The sequence below is a fragment of the Drechmeria coniospora genome, chromosome 01, assembly GCF_001625195.1.
Source record: "Drechmeria coniospora strain ARSEF 6962 chromosome 01, whole genome shotgun sequence".
Classification (NCBI taxonomy): Eukaryota; Fungi; Ascomycota; class Sordariomycetes; order Hypocreales; family Ophiocordycipitaceae; genus Drechmeria; species Drechmeria coniospora.
In genome coordinates this window covers 9,302,434-9,326,052 of record NC_054389.1, presented here as the reverse complement: position 1 = coordinate 9,326,052, position 23,619 = coordinate 9,302,434, and the positions used below count along the sequence as shown (strand labels likewise).

The 23,619-nt window shown below is 55.6% G+C and overlaps 5 protein-coding genes across 5 annotated transcripts; 3 read left to right on the top strand and 2 right to left on the bottom strand.

Moving 5' to 3' along the window:
- Positions 1-197: 197 nt before the first annotated feature.
- Positions 198-3,491, top strand: DCS_02470 (calcium-transporting ATPase 3; the record flags this gene model as incomplete). Its single annotated transcript, XM_040799797.1, has 3 exons — positions 198-685; positions 759-2,658; positions 2,721-3,491. 3 exons carry the CDS (start codon positions 198-200, stop codon positions 3,489-3,491), a joined length of 3,159 nt encoding a protein of 1,052 aa, XP_040660680.1.
- A 4,141-nt stretch (positions 3,492-7,632) lies between these two features.
- DCS_02469 (malic acid transport protein) lies at positions 7,633-9,132 on the top strand (the record flags this gene model as incomplete). The annotated part of the gene is made up of 1 exon (XM_040799796.1): positions 7,633-9,132. One exon carries the CDS (start codon positions 7,633-7,635, stop codon positions 9,130-9,132), a length of 1,500 nt encoding a protein of 499 aa, XP_040660679.1.
- A 150-nt stretch (positions 9,133-9,282) lies between these two features.
- On the bottom strand, positions 9,283-10,587 carry DCS_02468 (FAD binding domain-containing protein; the record flags this gene model as incomplete). The annotated part of the gene is made up of 4 exons (XM_040799795.1): positions 9,283-9,495; positions 9,605-9,794; positions 9,855-9,903; positions 9,975-10,587. The coding sequence occupies 4 exons, from the start codon at positions 10,585-10,587 to the stop codon at positions 9,283-9,285; spliced, it is 1,065 nt and encodes a 354-aa protein (XP_040660678.1).
- A 1,843-nt stretch (positions 10,588-12,430) lies between these two features.
- DCS_02467 (uncharacterized protein) lies at positions 12,431-13,297 on the bottom strand (the record flags this gene model as incomplete). The annotated part of the gene is made up of 1 exon (XM_040799794.1): positions 12,431-13,297. The coding sequence occupies one exon, from the start codon at positions 13,295-13,297 to the stop codon at positions 12,431-12,433; it is 867 nt and encodes a 288-aa protein (XP_040660677.1).
- A 2,436-nt stretch (positions 13,298-15,733) lies between these two features.
- On the top strand, positions 15,734-23,475 carry DCS_02466 (Thiolase-like protein; the record flags this gene model as incomplete). The annotated part of the gene is made up of 6 exons (XM_040799793.1): positions 15,734-16,348; positions 16,407-17,402; positions 17,452-17,827; positions 17,890-18,620; positions 18,678-22,482; positions 22,550-23,475. The coding sequence occupies 6 exons, from the start codon at positions 15,734-15,736 to the stop codon at positions 23,473-23,475; spliced, it is 7,449 nt and encodes a 2,482-aa protein (XP_040660676.1).
- Between the last annotated feature and the right edge of the window lie 144 nt (positions 23,476-23,619).

Here is a 23,619-nt window from a genome sequence, read left to right as displayed (position 1 = left end):
CGTGAACCTTGACCGCTCCCTCCAGCTCTCGTCGAATAAATATCTGCGAGCGCGTGCCTCTCCCTTTGGTCGACTCGCACCCCCCCCCTCCTCCTCCCACCGTTCCACCTCCCACCAGGCCGATTGCCTACGCTCCCGCCTCTCGCTAGATCCTCCCGCTCCGTTGGACTCCTTTCAACGTAACGCCGCATACTTCGATGGGAGAAACCGTCAACGTTAGTACGAATGGTGCACAACACGCCAACTCCACTGCGGACCCGTCGGCCCTTGCTGCCAACCCAGACGACAAACCCCCTATACCGGGGCCCGATCGAAGGGACGTCAAGGAAGCGCTGCGTGCAAAAGTAGCCGTCGACGAAAAGTCGTCACCGTCATCCACGGCGGTAGATGACAAGCCAGCCTGCTCCCATCCGCACACGCTCTCGGCCGAGCACGTCGCTCGTCAGCTCGCCACCGACACCAGCGATGGTCTGAACGACGACGAGGTCGCCTCCCGGCTTGCCCGGGACGGCCCGAATGCCATCAAGGGGGCTAAAGGCCCGTCCGTCTGGGAAATCTTCCTCCAGCAGGTCGCCAACGCCCTGACAGTGATCCTCATCGCCGTCGCCGGCCTCTCCTTCGGCATCGGCGACTTCATTGAGGGCGCCGTCGTCGTGGCCGTCATCCTCCTCAACATCGTTGTCGGGTACGTCGTGCCTCCCCCCCCCCCCCCCCCGCCGCCGCCGCCGTCGGACGTGGACGGGACCTGACGTGACCAGCTTAATCCAGGACTACCGTGCCGAGCAGACCATCCAGTCCCTCTACGCCCTGTCTACGCCCAAGTGCAACGTCGTCCGCAACGGCCAGGCCGAGACGGTCCAGGCCGAGACGCTCGTCGTCGGCGACGTCGTCTCCCTCGTCACCGGCGACGTCGTGCCCGCCGACCTGCGCCTCGTCCAAGGCATCAACTTCTCCACCGACGAGGCCCACCTCACGGGCGAGTCGGTCGCCATCAGCAAGAAGCCCGACGCCGTCCTCGCCGACGCCGACATGCCCGTCGGCGACCGTGTCAACCTCGCCTACTCGGGCAGCTCCGTCACCCGCGGACGCGCCACCGGCATCGTCGTCTCGACCGGCATGGACACCGAGGTCGGCCAGATCGCCGAGATGCTGCGCAGCAAGCCACGGGTCCGGCGCGGCGACGACGCCGTCACGAGAGTCCTCTTCGGCGCCTACCACAGCCTCCGCGGCATCCTCGGCCTCGAGGGAACCCCTCTACAGGTGACCCTCTCCAAGTTTGCCCTCCTCCTCTTCACCCTCGCCATCCTTCTCGCCGTCATCGTCTTCTCCGCGAGCCTCTGGGACATCACCGACGACGTGCTGCTCTACGGCATCTGCGTCGGCGTCGCCGTCATCCCCGAGTCGCTCCTCGCCGTCCTCACCGTCACCATGGCCGTCGCCACCAAGGCCATGGTCAAGGGCCACGTCATCGTCCGCCAGATGCCCTCCCTCGAGGCCGTCGGCGGCGTCACCAACATCTGCTCCGACAAGACCGGAACCCTGACGCAGGGACGCATGATCACCCGCAAGGTCTGGCTTCGCGAGGACCTCGTCGGCTCCGTCGACGACACCGCCGATCCCTACGACCCGAGCAGCGGCGTCGTCTCCTGGACCGCCTCCCTCGCCGACACCTGCTTCGAAGCCTTCCTCAACGCCCTCGTCCTCTGCAACAACGCGACCGTGACGGACGGCAAGAAGGAGCCCGAGACGGACTCGAGCAGCGTCACGACGGCCTTTGAGCCTGCCGAGTGGAAGGCCGTCGGCGAGCCGACCGAGATCGCGCTCAAGGTCTTCGCCTTGCGCTTCGGCAGGAACAAGACGTCGTCGGATCGCTTCGTCGCCGAGCACCCATTCGACTCGTCCTGCAAGCTCATGAGCGTCGTCTACGACGGCCCAACCGACGGCCGCCGCTTCGTCCACACAAAGGGCGCCGTCGAGGTCATGCTGCCCAAGCTCGATGAGACGGACCAGCTCAAGCAGGCCATCCACGACGAGGCCGAGGCCATGGCTGCCGACGGCCTGCGCGTCCTCTGCATCGCCAACAAGGTCATGGGGGACCGTCCGGAGGACGACGTGCAGGACCGCGCCAAGGTCGAGTGCAACCTGCGTTTCCTGGGCCTCGCCGGCCTCTACGATCCGCCTCGTCCCGAGACGGCCGAGGCCGTGCGTCGCTGTCGCGAGGCCGGAATCTCCGTCCACATGGTCACGGGCGACCACGTCAAGACGGCGACGGCCATCGCCCACGAGGTCGGCATCCTGTCCAAGAATGCCATGCCGACGGCCCGAAACGTCGTCATGTCGGCCGCCGAGTTCGGAAGCTTGACCGACGACGAGGTCGACGCCCTCGAATCGCTTCCGCTCGTCATCGCCAGGTGCAGCCCCCTGACCAAGGTCAGGGTCATCCAGGCGCTGCACCGCCGCAAGGCCTTTTGCATTATGACGGGCGACGGCGTCAACGACTCGCCGGCGCTGAAGCAGGCCGACGTGGGCATCGCCATGGGCGATCGAGGCAGCGATGTGGCCAAGCAGGCGTCCGACATGGTCCTCACCGACGACAACTTTGCCTCCATCGTCACGGGCATCCAGGAAGGCCGACGGCTGGCCGACAACATTCAAAAGGTAGGGCGCCCCCTGCTCTTTGCCGCTCTTTACCCCGAACCGCACACGCTGACCGTCGCTAGTTCCTCCTGCACCTGCTCACGTCGAACCTGGCGCAGGTCGTTCTGCTGCTGATCGGGCTCGCCTTCAAGGATGACGAGGGTATTCCCGTCTTCCCCCTCTCCCCGCTCGAGATTCTCTGGGCCAACCTCGTGACCTCGTCGCCGCTCGCTCTCGGCCTCGGCCTCGAGGAGGCGCAGCCGGACATTCTCCAGCGTCCCCCTCGAAGCCTCAAGTCGGGCGTCTTCACCCTCGAGCTCGTGCGAGACCAGCTCGTGTACGGCACGCTCATGGGCTCGCTGTGTCTAACGTCGTTCATGCTCGTCGCCTACGCCGCCTCCGGCGACGGTTACCACCCTCTGCCTCATGGCTGCAACGACGGCAGCGCCGGTGACGGCCTGTGCCACGGCGTCTACCAAGCCCGTGCGACGACCTTTGCCACCCTGAGCTTCCTGCTTCTCGTCACCGCCTGGGAGGTGAAGCACTTCCGACGCAGCCTCTTCGCCATGGATGAGCGGTGGGCGGGGCCCTGCTCCGTCTTCAAGACCGTCTACCACAACCGCTTCCTCTTCTGGGCCGTGGTCGCTGGCTTCCTCGTCACCTTTCCCATCGTCTACATACCCTACCTCAACACCATTGTCTTCAAGCACGAGGGGCTCACATGGCAATGGGGCGTCGTTTTCGGATGCGTCGCTATATACGTTGCGCTCGTCGAGGCATGGAAGGCCGTGAAGAGAAGGTTGAGGTTGAGCGTCGACTGGCGGTCGTCAAACCCAACCGTCGAACAGGTGTGATGAGAGGTTGCAGTTGTGCAGGGGAGAACTGGTAGTGGCATGACGCTCGCGGGAAGGAAGCCAACTGTGCTGGGACAGGTTTTGGAATATCTGATACTAGTCTCGTATGGTCTAGTAGTGTTCTCGAAGCCAATTATTTTCCTGTCCTTGACATTTGTTCACCCCATGCACTACTACTTGACCCCTTTATAAGGTAACATGTGTGCCGAAAATCTCGCAGCGCCGAGTAGTCTGCAATACTCATCCCCTGAACAAGGTTAACGCGCAGCCCTTGACAATGTTGCCGTTTGCCGATGGAGAGGCCAGCGACGGTGATGAAGGATCTTGGGGGACACCAGGAATGCTCGACGAAACTTGTAGACTCTACCACCAATAAATGGCTCATGGCAATGTCGAAGTACGTGGTTAAAATACTTCACGCCAACCTCTTTGTAAAGGGTTTCTCCTCGGGATAATAATGAAAATCTTAACAAATCATCCATCAGAATCAGTCTTGATGAGACGCCTACCGATGTAATCGGTCCAACGGTAAGCCCTGGGCAGCTTCACCAACAGTCCTCTGAGAGGCGTCTCCATGCGCCTCGTGATGAACCATTCATATGCCGTGCGACCTTGGCATTGGAGTCTTTCGTTATACCAATGCCGGTTTTGTTAGCCTGGGCCATCAGCAGGGCCGCTCGGTCAAAAGCCGAAGGAGACACTGTAGAAACAGGAAGAGGAAGTGCGAGGGTGTACCACTTGGATTCTGTTCATGGCTCCCCTCCCAGAGAGGCGTACGACGAATGACGCTTTCTGCTACCCTGTGGCGATGCTACCATACGCACGTCCTTGAATGAGAGTGTGCGTGAGTGGAGGTGCATATTGTACGCATTGGAACCTCTGGTAGAACAGCAGGATTCGTACACAAGTCTTGGTCCATTTTGATCCTTTGTGCCGGCCTTGGCTCCTTGACAACTACGACAGACTATGCGTTTCGGCATTATTTGACTTTGGTAGCTGTGCCCTTTCTACTTTGCCTCGGCAGGCTTTTTGAGCTTACAGGGGGGGGGCGTCCTCGATCCGCGTGCTGCCAAGGGGCGTCCTACGATCATCATGATGGCGCTCGACATCTTGCGGTCTTCATCCATCCCTCCCCTCTCCCTTTTTTACACTTTCTGTCAACCCTCGCTTTTCAAATTTGCGTCGGGGCAAGTGCCAAGACAGTTGGTGTTAAATGGCCAAGTTTGATGTAGTACGACCCTCTATCGCCTTGATCATCATTTGCTGTAGCATGACGGGAGGGTGAGCAACGAACAGCAACCTATTATGAAAGACTTGTTAAGCAAGCCAGGACAGTAGTATTTTTTATAATACGAATTCAACTGTCCATCACAACAACGGATGGTCTTGCCCTTTGTCATGATTGTAAGCTATCCGACGTCGCACCGCACGCAACTCCATGTGCCGTTTGGCCTCTGGTTTATTCGTGTCTGACAGTGTGGTACTGCTTCAACGGCATGCAACGGCAGGTCCAGATTATGTCATGGAAACGACTTGGCCTCCCTCATGATGGCCTACCAAGTAGTGAAGATAAGCCCAGGAGCTGCCTAATTCGGCGGAACGTCACCCTCACGTTGACATGAGGATGAATGGAGGAGGAATATGTGAGGTTGATGCCATGCATCGGTAATTGGCCCATATAGGAATGGCAGCTTCGTAGTGCGGCCGCAGACGCGCCGATTGGCATCATTGGACAGGGTTGTGTAGGAGGCACCTCTTTGGCGAGGATGTATGGCTAGTATGGGCGGACAAGGTCACGTATAAGAAGCATCATCCCAGCGGCTCCCGCTCTCCACGATACTCACCCCTCCACCTCAACGTCATCATAGCATTCGGATATACGCAATATACAATTAGTAAACACGGGACGTGACAGCACGAATCAGAATGTCTCCCTGGTACGTGCCGATTTGACGAAACAAGCGTCGAAAGATGTGGCACTGGCACGCACGATCCAAATATAGAATAAGATGCTGACTTGATGCCAGCTCATGCACTAGCTGCTCTTGCTCCGGCAACTGCGACAGTTGCTCGTGCAAAACATGCGGCGTGCGTCCCCTCTTGCTCCCCTCTCCCGCTCGCCATGCTCGAGATTGTCGTCTTCGCTCACCATGTTTCAGCACTAACTCATGATACCATCCCCGGACCCAACCCCGGTGCGACAGTGCGGGATCTCCAGTCCGAAATTGGAGGCAGTACCTTGACGTTTGATGAATCGCCCTATTCCTGCGGCCACCATGGGAAGGGTCGTGCTTTTTAAAGGATGGGAAGAAAGTCCAATGTGACAACTGCTGCCTTGAACGGCTCCTGTCATGTATGGCAGCCGAAGTGAATCAAGTCTTACGAATACGCACTATCGTTAATCCATCTAAGCCTTGTCTTGTCCGTGCACATTCATATCCCACTGGTGTTACACGGATAGGTCAGCACCCGCTTGCTGCGGCCAGGAGCCTTCTGACTCAACTATAGGCGTCAACATATGGCGCAACCCCGCAGCAAGCAGAGCCCTAGCTGCTATGGAATGCACCAAACCTCATCGTCTCATGACGGGATGGTACGAGAACACGGCAGAAGGGGGTTGTGACTTGTCGACGATCGATGCTCGAGATCTGCAAACGGTGCTCCCACGTTGGGTAGACTCCCCAAGCTGATAGACCTATTGCACATGAGCACGAGATTTCCGCAGCTGCTCTACATGGTGTACCACTGCATAGAGTTGCGCTGCATGAATAGCACCTCAGGGCGGGTTCCATGTATTATATGCTGTATGTGTTGGATTGGAGGGAAGTGATTGGTCGTCGATCCGGAATGATGGAGTCATGGACCATCGGGGGGCGAGTGGACGGGATCTTTCACGTCTTTGGCCAAAGTGCCAACGCACACAGATAGTAGCTGCGGGGGTCGTTGCGGGATTTTCTTCTTTCGTAATGTGACGTGTCGTCGTTTGCCTTCTGTATTATGCATGTACGCGCATGTGTGAATGTAATGGGCCAAGGGGATGTTGGATAAGATGGTACCACACGGTTCGCAGTCAATGATGAGAACTTTGTACTGAGTACAAGTGAAGTTGTGACAATGCAAGTAATACGCATCTAGTAGTCGTCGGCTCATCGCCTTCGCCGGGGTTCCTGAGAGTACCGAGGAGGGGCCATCTCGGCCAGAAGGTGTGCCTTCTGTTGCCGTTACAATCCTGGACCAAGGTGCCGCTGGTCATCTTCAGCTTTCGTATGTCCGACAACACTCCTACCCGTCTCCCCGAGCTTTTCCTTAAAATTCCTCTTGACCATGGTGAACATGAAAAAGTATGGACATGGTGAAGTGTATCACATCACCAGAACGAAGTGTCAAGTAACTCTCAAAGTGAACTCGCCGTGCCAAGTATCGTCTCTCACGCAGCCGGACGCGGCTGCTTACCTCGCTTAGGATATGCACAGAGAATACTAGGCTGTTCTCAGGCTGAGCAACAAATGAGACAGCAGGTTTCCATCTAGACCATGGCCGTTGTGATTTTCAACCATTTATTTTGCGGCCTCGTCTGTGGCATCGATCCTTGCAACTGTGACTGATACGGGCTCGTCACTCTGTCGGCGACAAGTAATAGCAATTCACACATTGTAGTCGTCGATAAAAAGAAGGCCGAGTTTTTATTATTCAACTTGCTCCATTTCTTTCTCTCCTCAGTCGTCTTGATGTAACTGGGCCGCATTTGGTACCGAACTGCCTCGTCGTCAAATGGTGTTTCAAATACGCTGATGAAGCTTCTTGTAACTCCAGAGCCATTTAGTCACTGCGCCAGTCATTGAAACCAACTGATACTATTGACCTGCTCATTCTGCGTCATGCAAACTAGGGAGAAAAGAGATGAGGACGAAAGTGACGCATGCTGGCTGGCCCCGATCAGGTGGGATCCAATTTTCAACTTCCTCACCGGAAGTAGAAGGCTACAGTTGCTCATGGCGATGAAAATCTGGCTCTCTTCTCGGCATCGCTCGCTCATAAAAGGATCATTTGGCCTGGATTCCACATTGATCCAAGTTCAACATGTTTTCAGTTGGCATCAGCCGCCATCCTGAGCAAGATGCCGCATCTACAAGCTGCTACCATGAGTCGCGCACCAGTCAACACGCAGGAGCAACACTTGGTTTCAATGACAGCAGGAGGGCAAAAAACTAAAATAAGTGGCGATACCATCGAGCACGACATCGAGGCTGGAATACCGGATGCCCACACCCGACAATACCCTTCCGCGCCCACCCATCCCAGTTTTGGGCTTCATGGTCGAGATCCAAGACTCTCTTTCTCCCAGCGCTCGCTTCGCATCACATGGGGTTGGTTTTCCGTCTGCATGAGTACGGGCGTGATGGCTATGCTCCTCTCGGAGCAGCCATACACGTTCAGGGGGCTTGTTGCCATTGGCACCGCCTTTTACCTGCTCAACCTCGTCCTCTTCTGCACCTTTTTCGCCCTCGTCGTCGCCCGCTTCGTTCGAAAACCGAGGGCATTCATCACTAGCCTGCACCATCCGAGCGAAAGCTTCTTCTTCGGCAGTGTATGGGTATCCATCGCTCTCATCATCTACGGCATGCAGGTGTACGGGGTTCCGCGAACAGGGCCCTGGCTCGTTCACGTCCTGGCCATTTTGTTCTGGACCTACCTCACGTCCGCAACTCTTGTCGCCATCTTTCAATACCACGTCATCTTCCACGACGAGAGGTTAACACTCACCGACGCTATGCCATCATGGATCTTGCCGGCGTATCCGCTGCTCATGACCGGCGTCCTCTCCGCTGCCATTGCTAGGTCTCAGACGCAGCATGTTGGCATCCACCTCATTGTCGCCGGCATCGCCGGTCAGGGATTAGGTTGGATCCTTGCTTTCTTCATCTACACAGTCTATCTGACGAGACTCATCCACGGCTCGATGCCCCCGGCCTCGGTTCGACCTGGCATGTATGTTTCAGTCGGTCCGGCGGCCTATACCTGTGCTGGTTTTCTCGCCCTCGGAAAAATGGCCAAAAAACATCTCCCGCCCGACTTTCTTGGTGTCCAAGAGTCCTTCGCCGTGGGCGACGTTTGGTTCGCCATATCAGTGCCAACCGCTCTGTTTCTATGGCTCATCGCCATCTGGTTCTCAGCTTTGTCGACCCTGTCCATCATTCGGGCTGCGAGGAAGATGAAGTTCTCTCTACAGTGGTGGGCCTTTGTATTTCCCAACGCTGGCTTGGCCATTGCAACCATCCAAGTCGGCAACGCGCTTGAGAGCAAAGGTATCAAGGTTGCTGGATCCATCCTAACCGTCCTTCTGGTTCCTCTGTGGATTTTATGCGCCTGCCTTCATGTGCGAAGCATTTGGACTCATCAGTTGCTCGCTCCTGGAAAGGATGTTGGTGTCGACGATGTAAATGATACGCACGATGCAAAGCTGGAGAGGTACAGGGCGAGAAAGAGGGACAGGGTGGAGCGGCAGCAGGCCCAAGGTGCCCGCAAACAGATTGGGAGAGGTGCACTATGGGCAAGGAAATGGATGTCGTCTCCGGCTCCTGTTGAGCATGGAATTGCTGCTAGCGAGAATAGCATGGAAACGACGCAGGGTCATGTGTGAGGCAACAGTTCACTGAAGATGAAGAGAAAGGGGCAATCAATACACAAATGCCCAAGCATACTCATGTTTGATTATACCCAATTGCTTCATTCCTTGTGACCGCCGCTACTTCTGCAATACAAATTGTTCCATTCATGTGGCCAATATTCCTCAATTTGAAGTCGCCATTCCGTTCTCGAACGGTTTCCCATTCATCGAGGCCTCAACTTCCTGGTAGGCGTCGTATCCAAACAGCCACTGCTGCGCCTCCGGACAAACCAATCGGAATGGAGACGGACCCTTGAGTTCTTTGCGGTGCTGAGCCTGAAAGACCCGATCGCGAGCTTCTTGCTCAGGACCATCGTGCAAGTGAATATTCTCACGCTTTAATTCCACGATGCATTAGCCAGGGTCCCTTTTCACCCTTTCCCATTATCTGGCGCGTATGGCAATAGCGAACAGACTACAAACAAGTCGGGAAATTACTACGTACCTGCTTGGCTGCTGCGCCAACGATCTTCTCCATTCTCGACTTCCGTAACTTCTCGTACCTCTTGAGGGCATGTGGCAGTTGATTTCTTTCTTTCACATGGCCGAGAAGGCGCCCGAGAACTGCGCCATCCTCAAGCGCCGAGTTGGCTCCCTGGGCAAGGTAAGGCAACATAGGATGGCACGCGTCGCCGCTGAGACTGTCAGATATTTGCGGAGAAATTCATTGTGTTATTTCGGGTACATCAACCTACACGAATACCAAGGTAGACTTGTCGTTAACCCATGTTGGGAGCATATCACCTGTGCAATCAATGAAATTAGCGGTGATCCCTAAATTTGACATACTCTGGCATGGCAATGTGAAGGCATACGACGCATCAGTTTCCACTTCTCCATGGACTCTGCCGTGTCAAGAAGTCGAATAAGGGCCGGATCCCAGTTCTTCAACAGCTGTTTCGCCTCATCCACAGGACAGGTCTGTTTGGCCACACCGGCAGGGAGGTCATCCGGGGCGACGAAAGCGAGGTTGTAGCCGTACCCGGATTGCATGGAGTAACCTACAGCGTGCGATTCTGGTCCGAGCCAGATATGCACCGCCGGAGTGCTAATCCACTCTCGCAGCGCGTCATCGGTGACGCCGTCCAAATTGAGCACCGCTCGGTAGACCATGTCGCCTGTGGGGTACGGCAGATCCGGTCCCTGCGCATGGCTAATCCGACACTGCGATCGCACGCCATCGGCCGCCACGATGAGGTCGGCCGTGGCCCTACGACCGGAGACGGTGATGATTTCAGCACGTTCGCGGTCGACGACCTCAACTTTCTCGCCGAGCACGACGGACACGCCGAGCTTCTGGGCTTTTTCAAAGAGGGCACGCTGGAGGTCTATGCGACGGATATCCATGAACGGGGCGCCGAACCGTGCCCGCATATTCTTGCCAAAGTTGGCCTCCTGCGTCAAAACCTCACCCGAGAAGCGGTGCATTGTGAAGGTAACGGGTTCTGCTCCGGATGCCCACATCCAGTCCGGCATACCCCATTGCTGCAAAAGTTTCGTCGAATTCGGCGTCAACTGCAGGCCGGCGCCAACCTGTTGTCGACTTGCGGGTGAACAATTTACGCATTGATTATTTGCGATGCGAACAACTGACCTCGGAGAGTTGCCTCGTTGATTCATAAACGGTAACTTTGTGGCCGGATCTTGAAATAGAAACGGCGGTGGCAAGGCCGCCGAGACCGGCCCCGACGATAATGATGTGTAGTTGGGTTTTTGACACAGTCATCTGTGTATATCAATCTCAACATCAGCGCGCCAGTATGTATGAGGACGGCATGGCCCCCGAGCGTGAAATAGTATAAAACTGACAGTGCTGAAGGAATGGAGTCGAGCTGTTTTTTTTTATTTTGGAAGCGTTCAACGGGTGTCATACGATACAGATGGAATCTGGAGGGACGGATGAATACCCGATAGTCTTGCTGACCAGGTGCTTCATGCATGTAAATGTAAGTGCATGAGCTCCGTATGGAGGACAGTGGTCCTTGCACATGATGCTCCGCCGTCGTACATGAGACGGTTCATCAAACGCCAAGCCGGACAGGGGTCTTGAGTGAGCTTCGGGATTGGAGGCGAAAATGGTATGTACTTACACGCGCGAAGAAAGTCCGTCATCCGGGCCGCGATAGCCCAAGTCGCTTTCTTGTTTATTTTCCCTTTCTGAAAAGAAAATCCATCCATCTCCTTCGGCGGTAGAAGCTCGTACGAAGTACGGAGTAGAGCATGCACGATGCCAGATGCCATATATCATCCGAGTCAATCTGAGTCAACCCGACATGACTTGCATACAAAACAATGCATGTCGTCAGTCCGCACAGGAATTTTGTCTAAGATGATGTCTTACTCCGAGTAAAGGCACTCCCATCGGTAAAGGACTAAACTTACTAAAATCTACGCTCGGTTGGTTGATTCGCAGTGATCGGCCACCTCCGTCGTCCCTCGCCCATCAAATTGTAGGGTAGTTACAGATTATAGATTCTAATTCGATCTCTCGCAGAAGTGACGGTAGGTATTAATAATTGTCAATTGCAATCAGTACTGCTCTCTCCCAATATACCCGTTGATCTTTCAAATCCCATTTTCGCCATCCTTTTTTAACCCACTGCGCAGGGCGTAGCACCATTCTCTCGTGGCCTTTTCTTGAGTATTTTGGCCAAAATTAATTGTGCGGCACACTTATCAGGGTTGTTGGTACACGACCAGCTTGGAACGGGCCTTTGGGGAACGGACCACGAAGCAGGGTCCTATGCGGTCGCTCCATTCAAGGGGGTGAAGCTATTCAGCCCCCGCCGAGGTAGGGCCTAGTTTGGTGTTCGCAAAGCGCATCGATTGCTACGACATACTTCCGAGATTCACGCTTTCTTTTTCCGACTGCACGACATGAAAGACAAGTGGGGTGCCGGCTTCAAGGATGGCAGCCCTATGACGCAGGGTTCAAGTGGCCAATTTGCAATTCTTCTCCAAATCGAACTCGTGCCCTCCGAATCCTTCGAGGCAAGGAATGGCCAAGACACGTCTTCCGATCCCGATGCGTTGCCGTCAAGCCGATGGTCCACCACCAGCCGCCTGACACGGAATGGCATGCATCGATCGAACCGAGAGCGCCCGATTGTGACTTTCGCAGTTCAGGGTCGTACACGCCTGATGCGATGCCAGACGTTCGGCACACCGACACAAAAGACCGGGAGTTATACGTAGATTTTCGAAATTCTTGCTCAAGGAATGGTAGTTTTATCAACAAATCAGGATGCAAAAACACGTTCCGACAGTGTCTTCATGCGCAAATCCGGTCCCACAGCAGCAAACTGCCGTACACGCAGGCCCCTGCGACAGCGATATTGCCCACGACTGCCATGATGTTGGCGGTGGCGCGTGTGACCGACTGCCGTTGCAGATTCTTGATATCCTTGGCAAACGTATCGCGCTCGTTGACATGCGGAAAAGGGGCTTCGACGAGCTCGCCCATTTCGTTGCGGATCATGGGTACGGGAACGCCGAGATGGTCACAGAGCGGTTTCCATCCGTCACGGATCTGGTACTCAATTCTTCGTTCGGCGGGAATCTCATGCCGGAATTCCTCGTACTGGCCGCTGAACCAGCTCACCGCCTTTTCCTTCTCGGCCCGGTGGTCGAAGCCCAGGTCGGCGCTGAAGAGGAGACGGAGAAAATTGATCCAGTGTCGCCTCTGGGGGTCCAAGGCGTAGCAGTACAAGTCGGTCAAGCGATCGAGCAGGGAGCCTGGCTTGACAACGACGTCAACGGTTTGGAGCACGCTCTCGTACCACCTCCCAGGGTCGCGGTTGAGGATGACGACCTTGGCCTCCGGGTAGTGCTTGGCCAGCTCGACGCTGAACAGGGCGGCGGGCAAATCACAGGTGGCCTGGTAGTGCCCTAGGAGGTGGTCCCAGTCCGCCTTGTCAAAGGTTCCGCTGCCAGCACGCTTCGCTTGCAATGCCCGGATCCAGCTCTGGGGGTGGTCTGACAGGTTCTGCTGGAGTGAATGCATGTGGTAGCAGTCGTGAAAGCCTAGCTGCCATAGGGCGCGACGCAGGCTGGCGGTTCCCGTGCGGTGGACGCCACAGACGATGACACGCAGGGGCACGACGCGGCCATGACCGTTGTCCGACGGTGCCGAAGCCATGTCGGAAGACGGGCCAGGCGAGAGAGAAGAGCGGGCGGGGACACTGCGTCGGCTTGGCCGATGGGGAGTTTGCTTGAGCGTTTGGGTGGCCGAGAGTAGAGCTCAACCGGAGATATCCTTCTGGTGAGTCGAGAAAACGCGTCGTCGATGGGAACAGCTGTCCTGGCTGATGGTCAAGGAGATGACTGGTGGTCGGTCAAGGAGATGTAATTCCTCGGGAACGTGTGTCTTTTCGAGAAGACATGTTTCGCGGAAGAAAGGCAGCTCTTTGGGCTGTTCACCAGGGGGTACGTCGGTCGAGGCTCGGGTCGCGGACGGAGGTCTGGAGCATGGACATGCTGCTGTCCGGGGTCGAAGCGGTTGGCATATGCCACCGTTTTCTGAGGGATCGACATGGAGTCGTCTGCTGACTGGTCCGCTTCGTTTCAGGCCCCTCGGCCTGGCTTGAGGACGATGTCTCGCCGTCAGCTTTCTTGCCCGCTTCCTTGTCCGCTTTGTTATCAGCCCATTGAAGAAGGTGCCACCTCGACCAGTCCGCCGTGTCCATGCAGAACGAACGGGACATGGTCAAGGCTTCGTACGCTATGGTGATGCCGTGCCAAGTAATGCGCATGTGCATCGCACTACTACGAAATAGGCACTAGGAGTAGTAACGCAGACCGAGGCCACAGTCAACTTCCGAGACCTTGCAGGTTCTCCAAAAGTGCCAACACAACAACCACGTACATGTACAACCGCATACAACCGCATACAACCAACCGCATACAACCAACCGCATGCTGCTGTGACGGGGCATTTGGTGCCAAGTTTCCAATCGCCTGCCACGCCACACTGACTTGTCTCAGCCATCTCGGCGATTTTGTATGATTCATGGCGCCTACTATTCCAGGCGGCACTAGATCTAATTCTACATGGTAGATCGAACAACCATGTGCATGTGCATGTACACGCACTCACGCATTAGACGGTATCACTTGGCAGACGCATTCTCCTCGGTGAATCTGTCGATACGTGCCTGGTCCAAGCACCGTAACCTCCAGTCTAATCGAACCCCCTCGCGAAGGACCAGCAACCACCAAGCAAAATCACCCATCAGTAACAAGGGCAGAGTACTCCTTGTCCTGCGGAGTAGTATCTTTGTAGTGTGTACTGTAATTACACAGCGGGGCCTCATGTGGCTGCGCAGCCGTCACTCCGAAGTACTTACACGTACCTCTTCGTACGTACAGTACTAACAAGTGCCGAGAACCCGCTCCTCCTGACCGCCAGTGGCTTGTCCTAGCTCTGGCCACTCACGGCAAATGCACCTGCAAGTCTCATTCGATTACAGCCACCGCTACGACGGGTGGCGGATCGTGGCGGCGCCAGCGGCTGTGCATCGAGGATACGTCAAAGAGGCATAAAGAAATATGTGGGCGATGAACAACTCCGACTGGAAAGCACTTTGTTGATGGAGAGCCGCTGCAAATGAAAATGAAAGGTGCTGGAAACAGTTTGTCGCCATCGTTTCATTCGTTTTTATGTCATGTATCCAACCTCGTTCAAGTGAGCGGTTGTGAATTCGACTTCATTTCCAACACTTTGAATAGTGTTGTGTAGCATCGTAGCATCAGCAACGGGATTGCTGACGCAATTGCATCCCTCATACGTGGCAGGAGAGCAAGAACAGCGGCGAAAAATATGATTACACATGCGAAGAGTTACGCTGCAGCTCTTGCAAGCCGTACTTTTATGCATGTACGTTACTATTCGTCATGGCAGCCAAAAAAAAAAATGCACGCAGTGTTTGCCAGAGTCGTAGCCAGCTCACACCGAAAGATGCAGGCGCTGCCTGCTCCTCTCTGGCAACTGCCAAGGTTCGCACCCGCTGGCACCTTCCACGCTCCTACGCCTCGCTTCGCATGGAGGTTCGACTGCCTGCAATTGGTCGGCATTGGGATGGTAGCCGAGCAATACTCGTATTCTCCTGCCGTAATTACATGTAAAGAGTGAAACCGCAGTCAACCCTAGACCTTCACTTCTCACACCCCCCCATCAACTCCTAACCTTGACACCGCCCGTCTGGACCCAGTTGTCTTCCGGATCTTTGCACATTCCACGCTGGCTGTCTCAATCTTTCGTGTCTAACACATCCTTATCCGCTGACCTTCAGGCTCGGGGCAATATTTGTCCCTGTTCCCGCCTTGCTCGAGAACAAGGTCAGCGAGTGGAAAGAAGAAGGACTATTCCGCCTTTGACAGGTGGGAGGGTCGAAATAAAACCGAGATCGCATCTCTCGTATTGTCCGTCAGTCGGGCAGCATTCATTCATTTGTTGCCAACTAGGAATCAATCCGTCCGCTTCGCTCGCATCCCCAGCATTTGATGTTCCAGTACATCCATCACACCATCACCAAATAGCAATCCAAACCACATCCGCACCGAAGTGCTCGTACGAATGACGAAGCCCACTAACGGCCCTCTAGGGGCTCGTGTTCTTCTGGCAGGCTCTCAGATACCCCAGTGGACGCAGACTCGTCTCGTTCATCTGCAACGCAGCCTCCTCGAGGATGGTCGATTTGATTTTCTTGCTCGCGTCTTATTGGAGCTGCCGGCCATATGGCTCAAGCTGCAAAGAGTCGGCATCCACGACTCCGTCTCCGTTCAGTTGCAAGCCTTGCGAGCTTTCGCCCTGGGTGAAAGCACCTTGGATAGCCGGGAGCTGACCAACAGCCAGCTGGCTCCCCTGACGGTCGTATCACAAGTGCATGATTGGATCATAAAACGCGACAAAAAATGTGCTTGGCTGAACCCTGATGATGGAGACGTCCAGGCTGCCCAGGGTTTGTGTCTGGGCTTTCTTTTCGTCGCCGTCTTGTCAACTGCCCAGAATGAGTTGGAGTTTGAGAGAGGGGTCGCCAATAGCGTACGTCTCGCGGCAGCTATCGGGAGCATTGTGGATTCCGAATCCATGGCCTGCCTGTCCAAGAACCGCGCAACTGCCGTCTCTGTCAGGTGCAAGGCTCCTTCAGACCATGCCAGCTTGGACTCGGCTCTGGACCTCTTCCCCGAGGTAAGGGAGCTGACCTTTTCCTTCGGTTGATAAAGAAGAAACTAAGCATCGGCACAAGGCATACGTCTCCTGCGTTTATGACGTGGGCGCTTACACCGTCACCATGCCGCGCCACAACCTGGATGCCTTTACCGACCATCTTAAGAAAGATGGGATTGAACTGTGTCCCATCGGCTTGGATGGCAGCTACCACCATGCAAAGCACCGCGATGCTGCCCAGAGATTGAAGAGGATATGTGCAGAATCGATTGAGCTTCAACTCCCAAGTGCCAAGTCGCTTCGGCTCCCCCTACGCTCCACGGCCGACACAATGGTTATTACCTCGGGCAGATTGCATGACACCGCCATAGATACCATACTGTGTCAACGCGTTCATTGGTTTCAAACCGTGAAGCTGACGGCGTCGGCCGGTTCCACATTCGAATGTCCCAGGCTCGAGTCGATCGGTCCGGAACCATGCATCCCCCCATCGCTTCTCTCGTCCTGCAAGGGAAAGACGGCCGTGGCTGACGGGATAGCCGTTGTGGGTATGTCGTGCCGCTTCCCCAAGGCATCGTCTACTGAGGAGCTTTGGCAACTCCTGTGCTCGGGCGAGGTGGCACTCGGCCCCTTGCCGCCGGGACGGTTCAACCGAGATGACATGACGAGAGAGCCGCACATGAAAGAGTTTTGGGGAAACTTCCTCGATCACCCTGACAAGTTTGATCACCGCTTCTTTGGCATCTCGGGTCGCGAAGCAAAGTCCATGGACCCTCAGCAACGCCTCGCCCTGCAAGTTGCCTACGAGGCACTGGAATCGTCGGGGTACTGCGGCCTACCTCCAGGCCAACGAGAGTTGGATATGGGATGCTATCTGGGCGTCGGACCTGTCGACTACGAAGACAACGTTGCCTCGGCTGACGCTACTGCCTTCTCCGCCACTGGCACTCTGCGTGCCTTCACCAGCGGTCGCATTAGCCACTTTTTCGGCTGGTCAGGGCCATCCATCACGTTTGATACGGCGTGCTCGTCCTCGGCGGTTGCGATACATACCGCCTGCAAGGCAGGCCTCCTTGTGACGCCCCTGAGATGAAACGTCGAGGCTGACCGTAAGCGTCTTTTAGGCAATCCTCGGTGGGGAATGTGCCATGGCTCTGGCTGGGGGCGTAAACGTCATCACCAGCCCAATCCCCTATCAAAATCTCGCCGCCGCGTCGTTTCTGAGACCTCATGGCTCCTCCGTGGCCTTTGATGCCTCCGCAAGTGGCTACTGCCGAGGCGAGGGAGCCGGACTTTTGGTTCTGAAACGCTACTCTGCAGCAGTCGCCGACGGCGATGCGATTCTGGGCATCATTTCTGGCTCAGCCATCAACCAAAATCACCACAGTAATTCCATCACCGTCGCCGACTCCCCATCTCAAGAAACGCTGTTTCAACGAGCACTCTCATTGGCGCAAGCAGATGCAAATGACATATCCTACGTTGAAGCACACGGGACTGGTAAGGAAGCATAGTCATCAGGTCTAGGTGTACATACTAACTTGGGTTGTGCCGCCGCGCAGGGACCCCAGTCGGAGATCCCATCGAGTATGAAAGTGTCCGCTCAACGTTTGGTGGGCCGCGTCGTAATGAGGAGCTGTTTCTCGGATCGATAAAAGATATAATCGGTCATGCAGAAGCCGCCTCCGGTGTGGCTAGTCTCATCAAAGTCTTGCTCATGATGAGGCACCAAATGATTCCGAAGCAGGCCAAATTCACAACCCTGAGCCCCCGAATCAAGTCGACTTCCGCGGATCGCATCACCATACCACAGGAAACGCAACCTTGGGCGGCCCATCGGCTCGTTGCATTGGTAAACAATGGTGGCGCGGCCGGGAGCAACGTGTCTTTTGTCGTTCGCGCCCACCCACCGACAGCATCGCGGCAAGCGGCAGATTTGCACGCCCTACCCTCCTACCCTGTGGTTTTGTCGGCCAAGTCAGAGGTTAGCCTGCGGGCCTATATGGATAGGCTGAAGCGCTACCTGACAACCGCCCAGCTATCCATTGGTGATGTTTCAATGGAGCTCATGCGGCGGCAGAATCCGCAGCTACCATGCCGAATGGCATTTGCAACAAGCGATATTTGCGACTTGGCTTCGAAACTAAACGATACCGTGGCCATTGTCGGGGAGGGCGCTGCTACGCAGACACGACCACGTCCCATCGTGCTAGCTTTTGGCGGCCAGACGGGACAAGCACCATCTGTTTCGAGGGACGTGTACCAACGCTGTGACAACTTTCGGCATCACCTGGTAAGCACTTCGAATCAGTTCTGATATTCCGCATTCTAATGACGAGTCGGGAAACAGGACAAGTGCCATGAGGTCTGCGAGGCACTTGGCCTCCCTGTCATATTACCCGCAATCTTCGAGGCAAAGCCAGCGGATGACATTGTGCATGCCCATTGTCTCTTGCTGTCACTTCAATACGCGAGCGCCAAATCCTGGATCGGGTCCGGATTGGCCGTCGATACCCTGGTCGGCCATAGCTTTGGTCAGCTCACTGCTCTCTGCGTCGCTGATTCCCTGTCGCTGGAGGATGCGTTCCGTCTCGTCTCTGGCCGAGCCCGCCTCATCAGAGACTCGTGGGGACCTGATCCGGGATCCATGTTATCAATCGAGTGCAGTGCCGACGAACTAGAGACGGTGGTCAACCGTGTGCAGGCCACACCTGGCTGCCACCTGGACGTTGCTTGCTTCAATGGCCCTCGGAGTTTTGTCGTGGCCGGCACTGCCGCATCCATCGACAAGGCAATGGATAGCTGCCATTCCTTCAAGACGAAGAAACTTCAAAGCTCGCACGGGTATCATTCATATCTCGCCGACAGCGTGCTAGACGACTTGAAACGCTTGACCGGAACGCTCACCATTCGGCCACCTCGCATCCACATCGAATTCTGCTCCATTGACGGCCACTCATCGGCATTTACGACGGCTGACGCAGTGGCCGAGCACACGCGACAACCCGTTCACTTTTCTGATGCAGTACGCCGCATTGATGCTCGTCTGGGCTACTCTATTTGGCTTGAGGCAGGATCAAGTACTCCAATCATCCCCATGGCACGTCGGGTCCTGAGTGGCCTCGGCACGGAGCACACGTTTATAGCCATGGACCTCCGAGGCGATGATGCAGTCAAGAATTTGGCCAATGCTGCTTGTCAACTATGGAATGCGGGTAATGGCTGTCAATACTGGCCCTTTTCTCGTGCCAAAGGCCCAGCTCTCAGCATCCCTGACTTCCCCCTATATCAGTTTGAGCAAGTGCCTCACTGGATTTCCTACGATCTTGCAACTGGATCTCGGCCGCAGATGTCCATGTCATCATCGGGCAGCGATCTGGTGAGCATGGTGAACGAGGACGCCACCGTCGGCGAGTACATGTTTGCGGTGGGAAAGTCGCATGTTTTTTACGACTTAGCCGTCAAGGGGCACGCGGTGTGCGGTCAAGGCATGTGCCCTGCATCTCTTCATCTCGAGCTGGCGGCTCGATGCGTCAAATTGGCATCGGGAGACCAGTCGACGAGAACCGACTCATGCCCTCATTTTGAAAACCTTACCATGTCTGCCCCACTGGCCTACGCTACCGCATCTGGTCTGTTTGTTCGGCTCCAGCGAACTTCTCCTGGCGTCTACGACTTTACCATCTACAGCGCTCAAGTTTGCGCTCAGACGCAAGACCAAGGCGGGAAGCACACAGAGCATGCCCGAGGCCGTGTCCGTCTCGTCCACTCACAGGATGCCGCCGGTGTTGCACGGTGGCAGTTGCTGCAGAAGCTCGCCAAGCAGTCGAGGTACCAGCGGATCAGCAACGCGGCCACGTCCAAGGGAGTCAGCGGTTCGCTCGTATATCAACTATTCTCCAGTGTCGTCGAGTACGCCCCATACTATCAAGGTCTACAACGCGTGGTCGCATTGGACAACGAAGCTGTAGGGGACGTGACGGTACCTAGCAGCCACATACTCTGCGGGTCTGGAGATATGTCTATCTGCGACCCCATCGCCCTCGACAATTTTCTGCAGGTGGCGGGAATTCATGTCAACTGTCTCACATCGCGCAAAGAATCCGAGGTGTTTGTGTGCACATCCGTTGACGAAGTCATGCTAAGCCCGTCGTTTGCAAACGCAAGGGACGGCAAGAGCCGTGATTGGGCTGTGTATTCCTGTTACGAGACTTTGACGCGCGGTCACGTAACGAACGATATCTTCATTTATGAAAGCGATTCCAGGAGCCTCGCCGCTGTCATTCTGGGAGCAGATTTCCGCAGCGTTGGCTTCAAAGGCTTAAGATGCACCCTCGAACGCTCACGCATTGCCGGCATGACGAAGGAAGTAGTGCCTATGCACGAGAGCGACTCGGGATATCAGTCTCCTGCCGATGCCTCTCCAATCGAGGCCAGCAAGGACTCATCGTTGTTCGACAAGTATAGTCCCTCCAATATTGGGGATTCCTCTTACTCGAGTGCCAATCGACCTGGGAAGGCTAGTGTGTGTGCTGCTGACGTTATGCTGCCGCTTCGAGACCTCCTGAGTAGTGTTATTGAAATGCCGTTGGGCGATATCAAAGCCGACTCAACACTAGAGTATCTTGGCATCGATTCACTGCTCGTCATGGAGGTCGTGTCCGAGATCAAAGAAAAGCTTGGACTCACAGTCGATCAAGCACAGCTCCTTGAGTGCGAGGACGTCCTTGGGTTAAGTCGACTAATCCAGTCAGAGTCGGGCCTCGAGGTGGAGGCAATTCCAGTGACAACCAAAAGCAGCGACAAAGCCAAAAACCCTGCCGAGCTTGTTCAGCAGACTGAATTGGCCCAAGAACCAGCAAAGGTTTGGGAGAGCTTAGCACTCGTCGGAAGCCAATCCTTTGCAGAGGTTAATCCGTTTTACGACCAACACGCGACCACGACTGAGTTTGCCGATTTCTACAAAACGTGCTGTCCCCTTCAGTCGCGGCTCGTCGTCGCCTACGTTGTGAACGCCTTTTCCAACCTCGGCTGCAAGCTCGACAGCCTATTTGAAGGGGCCGAGGTGTCGATCCCGTATCACGAGAGGCACCAAAAGTTGATTCCTCAGCTATACAAGATGCTGGAGGAAGCCGGCCTGGTTGCTCATGACGGCAAGATTCTGCGTCGCACCGCCAAGCTGATGTCGACTGATTCTGTAGAGGATCTTCACAACACGCTGCTTGCGTTCCCGAGGCATGCGTCTGAGACCAAGCTCCTCCAGGTGACCGCCTCACGTCTCGCAGACTGTCTTTCTGGGTCCGCCGATCCGTTGGTGTTGTTGTTCCAAAACGCAACGGCACGTTCACTGCTCGAAGACGTGTATACAAACTCACCAATGTTCAAGACTGCCACCTTGTTCCTCGAGCAGTATCTCTGCTCCATGCTCTCCCATTTCGAGGGCTCTGGTAGGGAGATTAGCATCATCGAGCTCGGTGCTGGCACCGGAGGAACCACGAAGCAGATTGTAGAGACTCTAAGCAAGCTTGACATCAAATTTTCCTACACATTTACAGATCTTTCCTCGTCATTGGTGGCAGCCGCCCGCCGATCGTTCTCACATTTACCATTTATGAGGTTCAAGGTGTTTGATATCGAGAAAACCCCTGAGGAAGAGTGGCAGGGCTCCATGGACATTGTCATTTCCACCAACTGCATCCACGCGACCAGCAACCTCGTCAAGTCGACGACGAACATCCGGAACCTGCTACGACCGGATGGCATTCTTTGCCTTGTCGAGCTGACGCAGAACCTGTACTGGTTCGATCTCGTGTTTGGCCTTCTCGATGGCTGGTGGCTATTTAGCGACGGACGCCAGCATGCGCTGGCGGACGAGCATAGATGGGACTTGTGTTTGAAAGAGGCTGGGTTTGGATGGGTGAGATGGAGCGACTCTACGTCCAAGGAGTCGCAGCTTATCCGTGTCATCGCCGCATCACCGTCGGACCTGGTATCACCAGGCAACCATTCGGTTTCCGAGGCCGATCCCGAGAAGCTGCGTGGGCATGAGCATCGACAGGAGACGTTGGTGTTCAAGCAAGTGGACGGCCTCAAACTGCAGGCTGATTTGTACTACCCACTGGAACCAGTTCCGGACGAGCGACCTCTCCCAGTAGGTATGCACAGAATCAATTCATGGGTTCGCGGAACTATGCTGACAGACGCGATGTGATGCGGCTACAGCTCTCATGATTCACGGTGGCGGTCACATCATGCTCTCTCGGCGGGACATTCGACCGAGGCAGGTTCAGATTCTGCTTAATAGCGGCTTTTTGCCTATCAGCGTTGACTATCGATTGTGTCCGGAAGTGACGCTTCCAGAAGGCCCCATGGCGGACGTGGCGGATGCGCTGTCTTGGGTGCGAAGCGTTCTCCCTGGCGTACGTCTGAATCGAGCAGACGTTCGCGTCGACCCGACGCGGGTTGTGGCTGTGGGCTGGTCGACGGGCGGCCATCTGGCCCTGTCTCTCGGGTGGACATGCATCCCTCGAGGCATTCAGCCCCCACAGGCAGTCCTGGCATTCTACAGCCCGTTGGACTACGAGGATGCCTTCTGGCAGAAGCCAAACTACCCCGCTGGCACCGACACAGGGATGGCATACGACCTGACTGAAATTATCTCCCAAGCTGTTGCGGAGAAGCCAGTGGCCAGCTTTGCCATACCGGCTTCCGAAGGCGTAGTTGGGGGGTGGGTGTCCCCCAACGCACGCAGCCGACTGGCTCAATACATGAACACTCGGGGGCATTCATTACACGTGCTCCTCGGTGGGCTGTGCAGGGATAGCGACGCTCAACGGCTTCCGCTACCGACTGAGTCTGAAATTGCCGCCGTGAGCCCGTTGGCCCAGGTTCGCCAAGGTAATTACGCAACGCCGACGTTCATCATACATCCCCGTGAAGACGACCTCATTCCGTGGCAGCAGGCTCAGCGGACGTGGGAGGCCCTTTGCGAACGCGATGTTGACTCGGAGTTGAGGATATTGGAGCATGTACCTCATTTGTTTGACATGAGCAACAAGATGCTTCAGGACGACGTGGTGCAAAGCGCGATTCGAGATGGATATGAATTCCTGAGCGAACATGTCGGGCTGGCGCGGGTAGGTGGGTAGGGGTGACTGGGTGAGGCAGACAGCCCATTTGCATTTCGCCTCTGCTTTGGACGGTTCTGCACAAGTCATGGCTAGGCTGGGACGGGTTAGGCCATGAGGCATCAACGCAGCTGATTGGCACCATGACGCAGGTTTAAGGAGGCA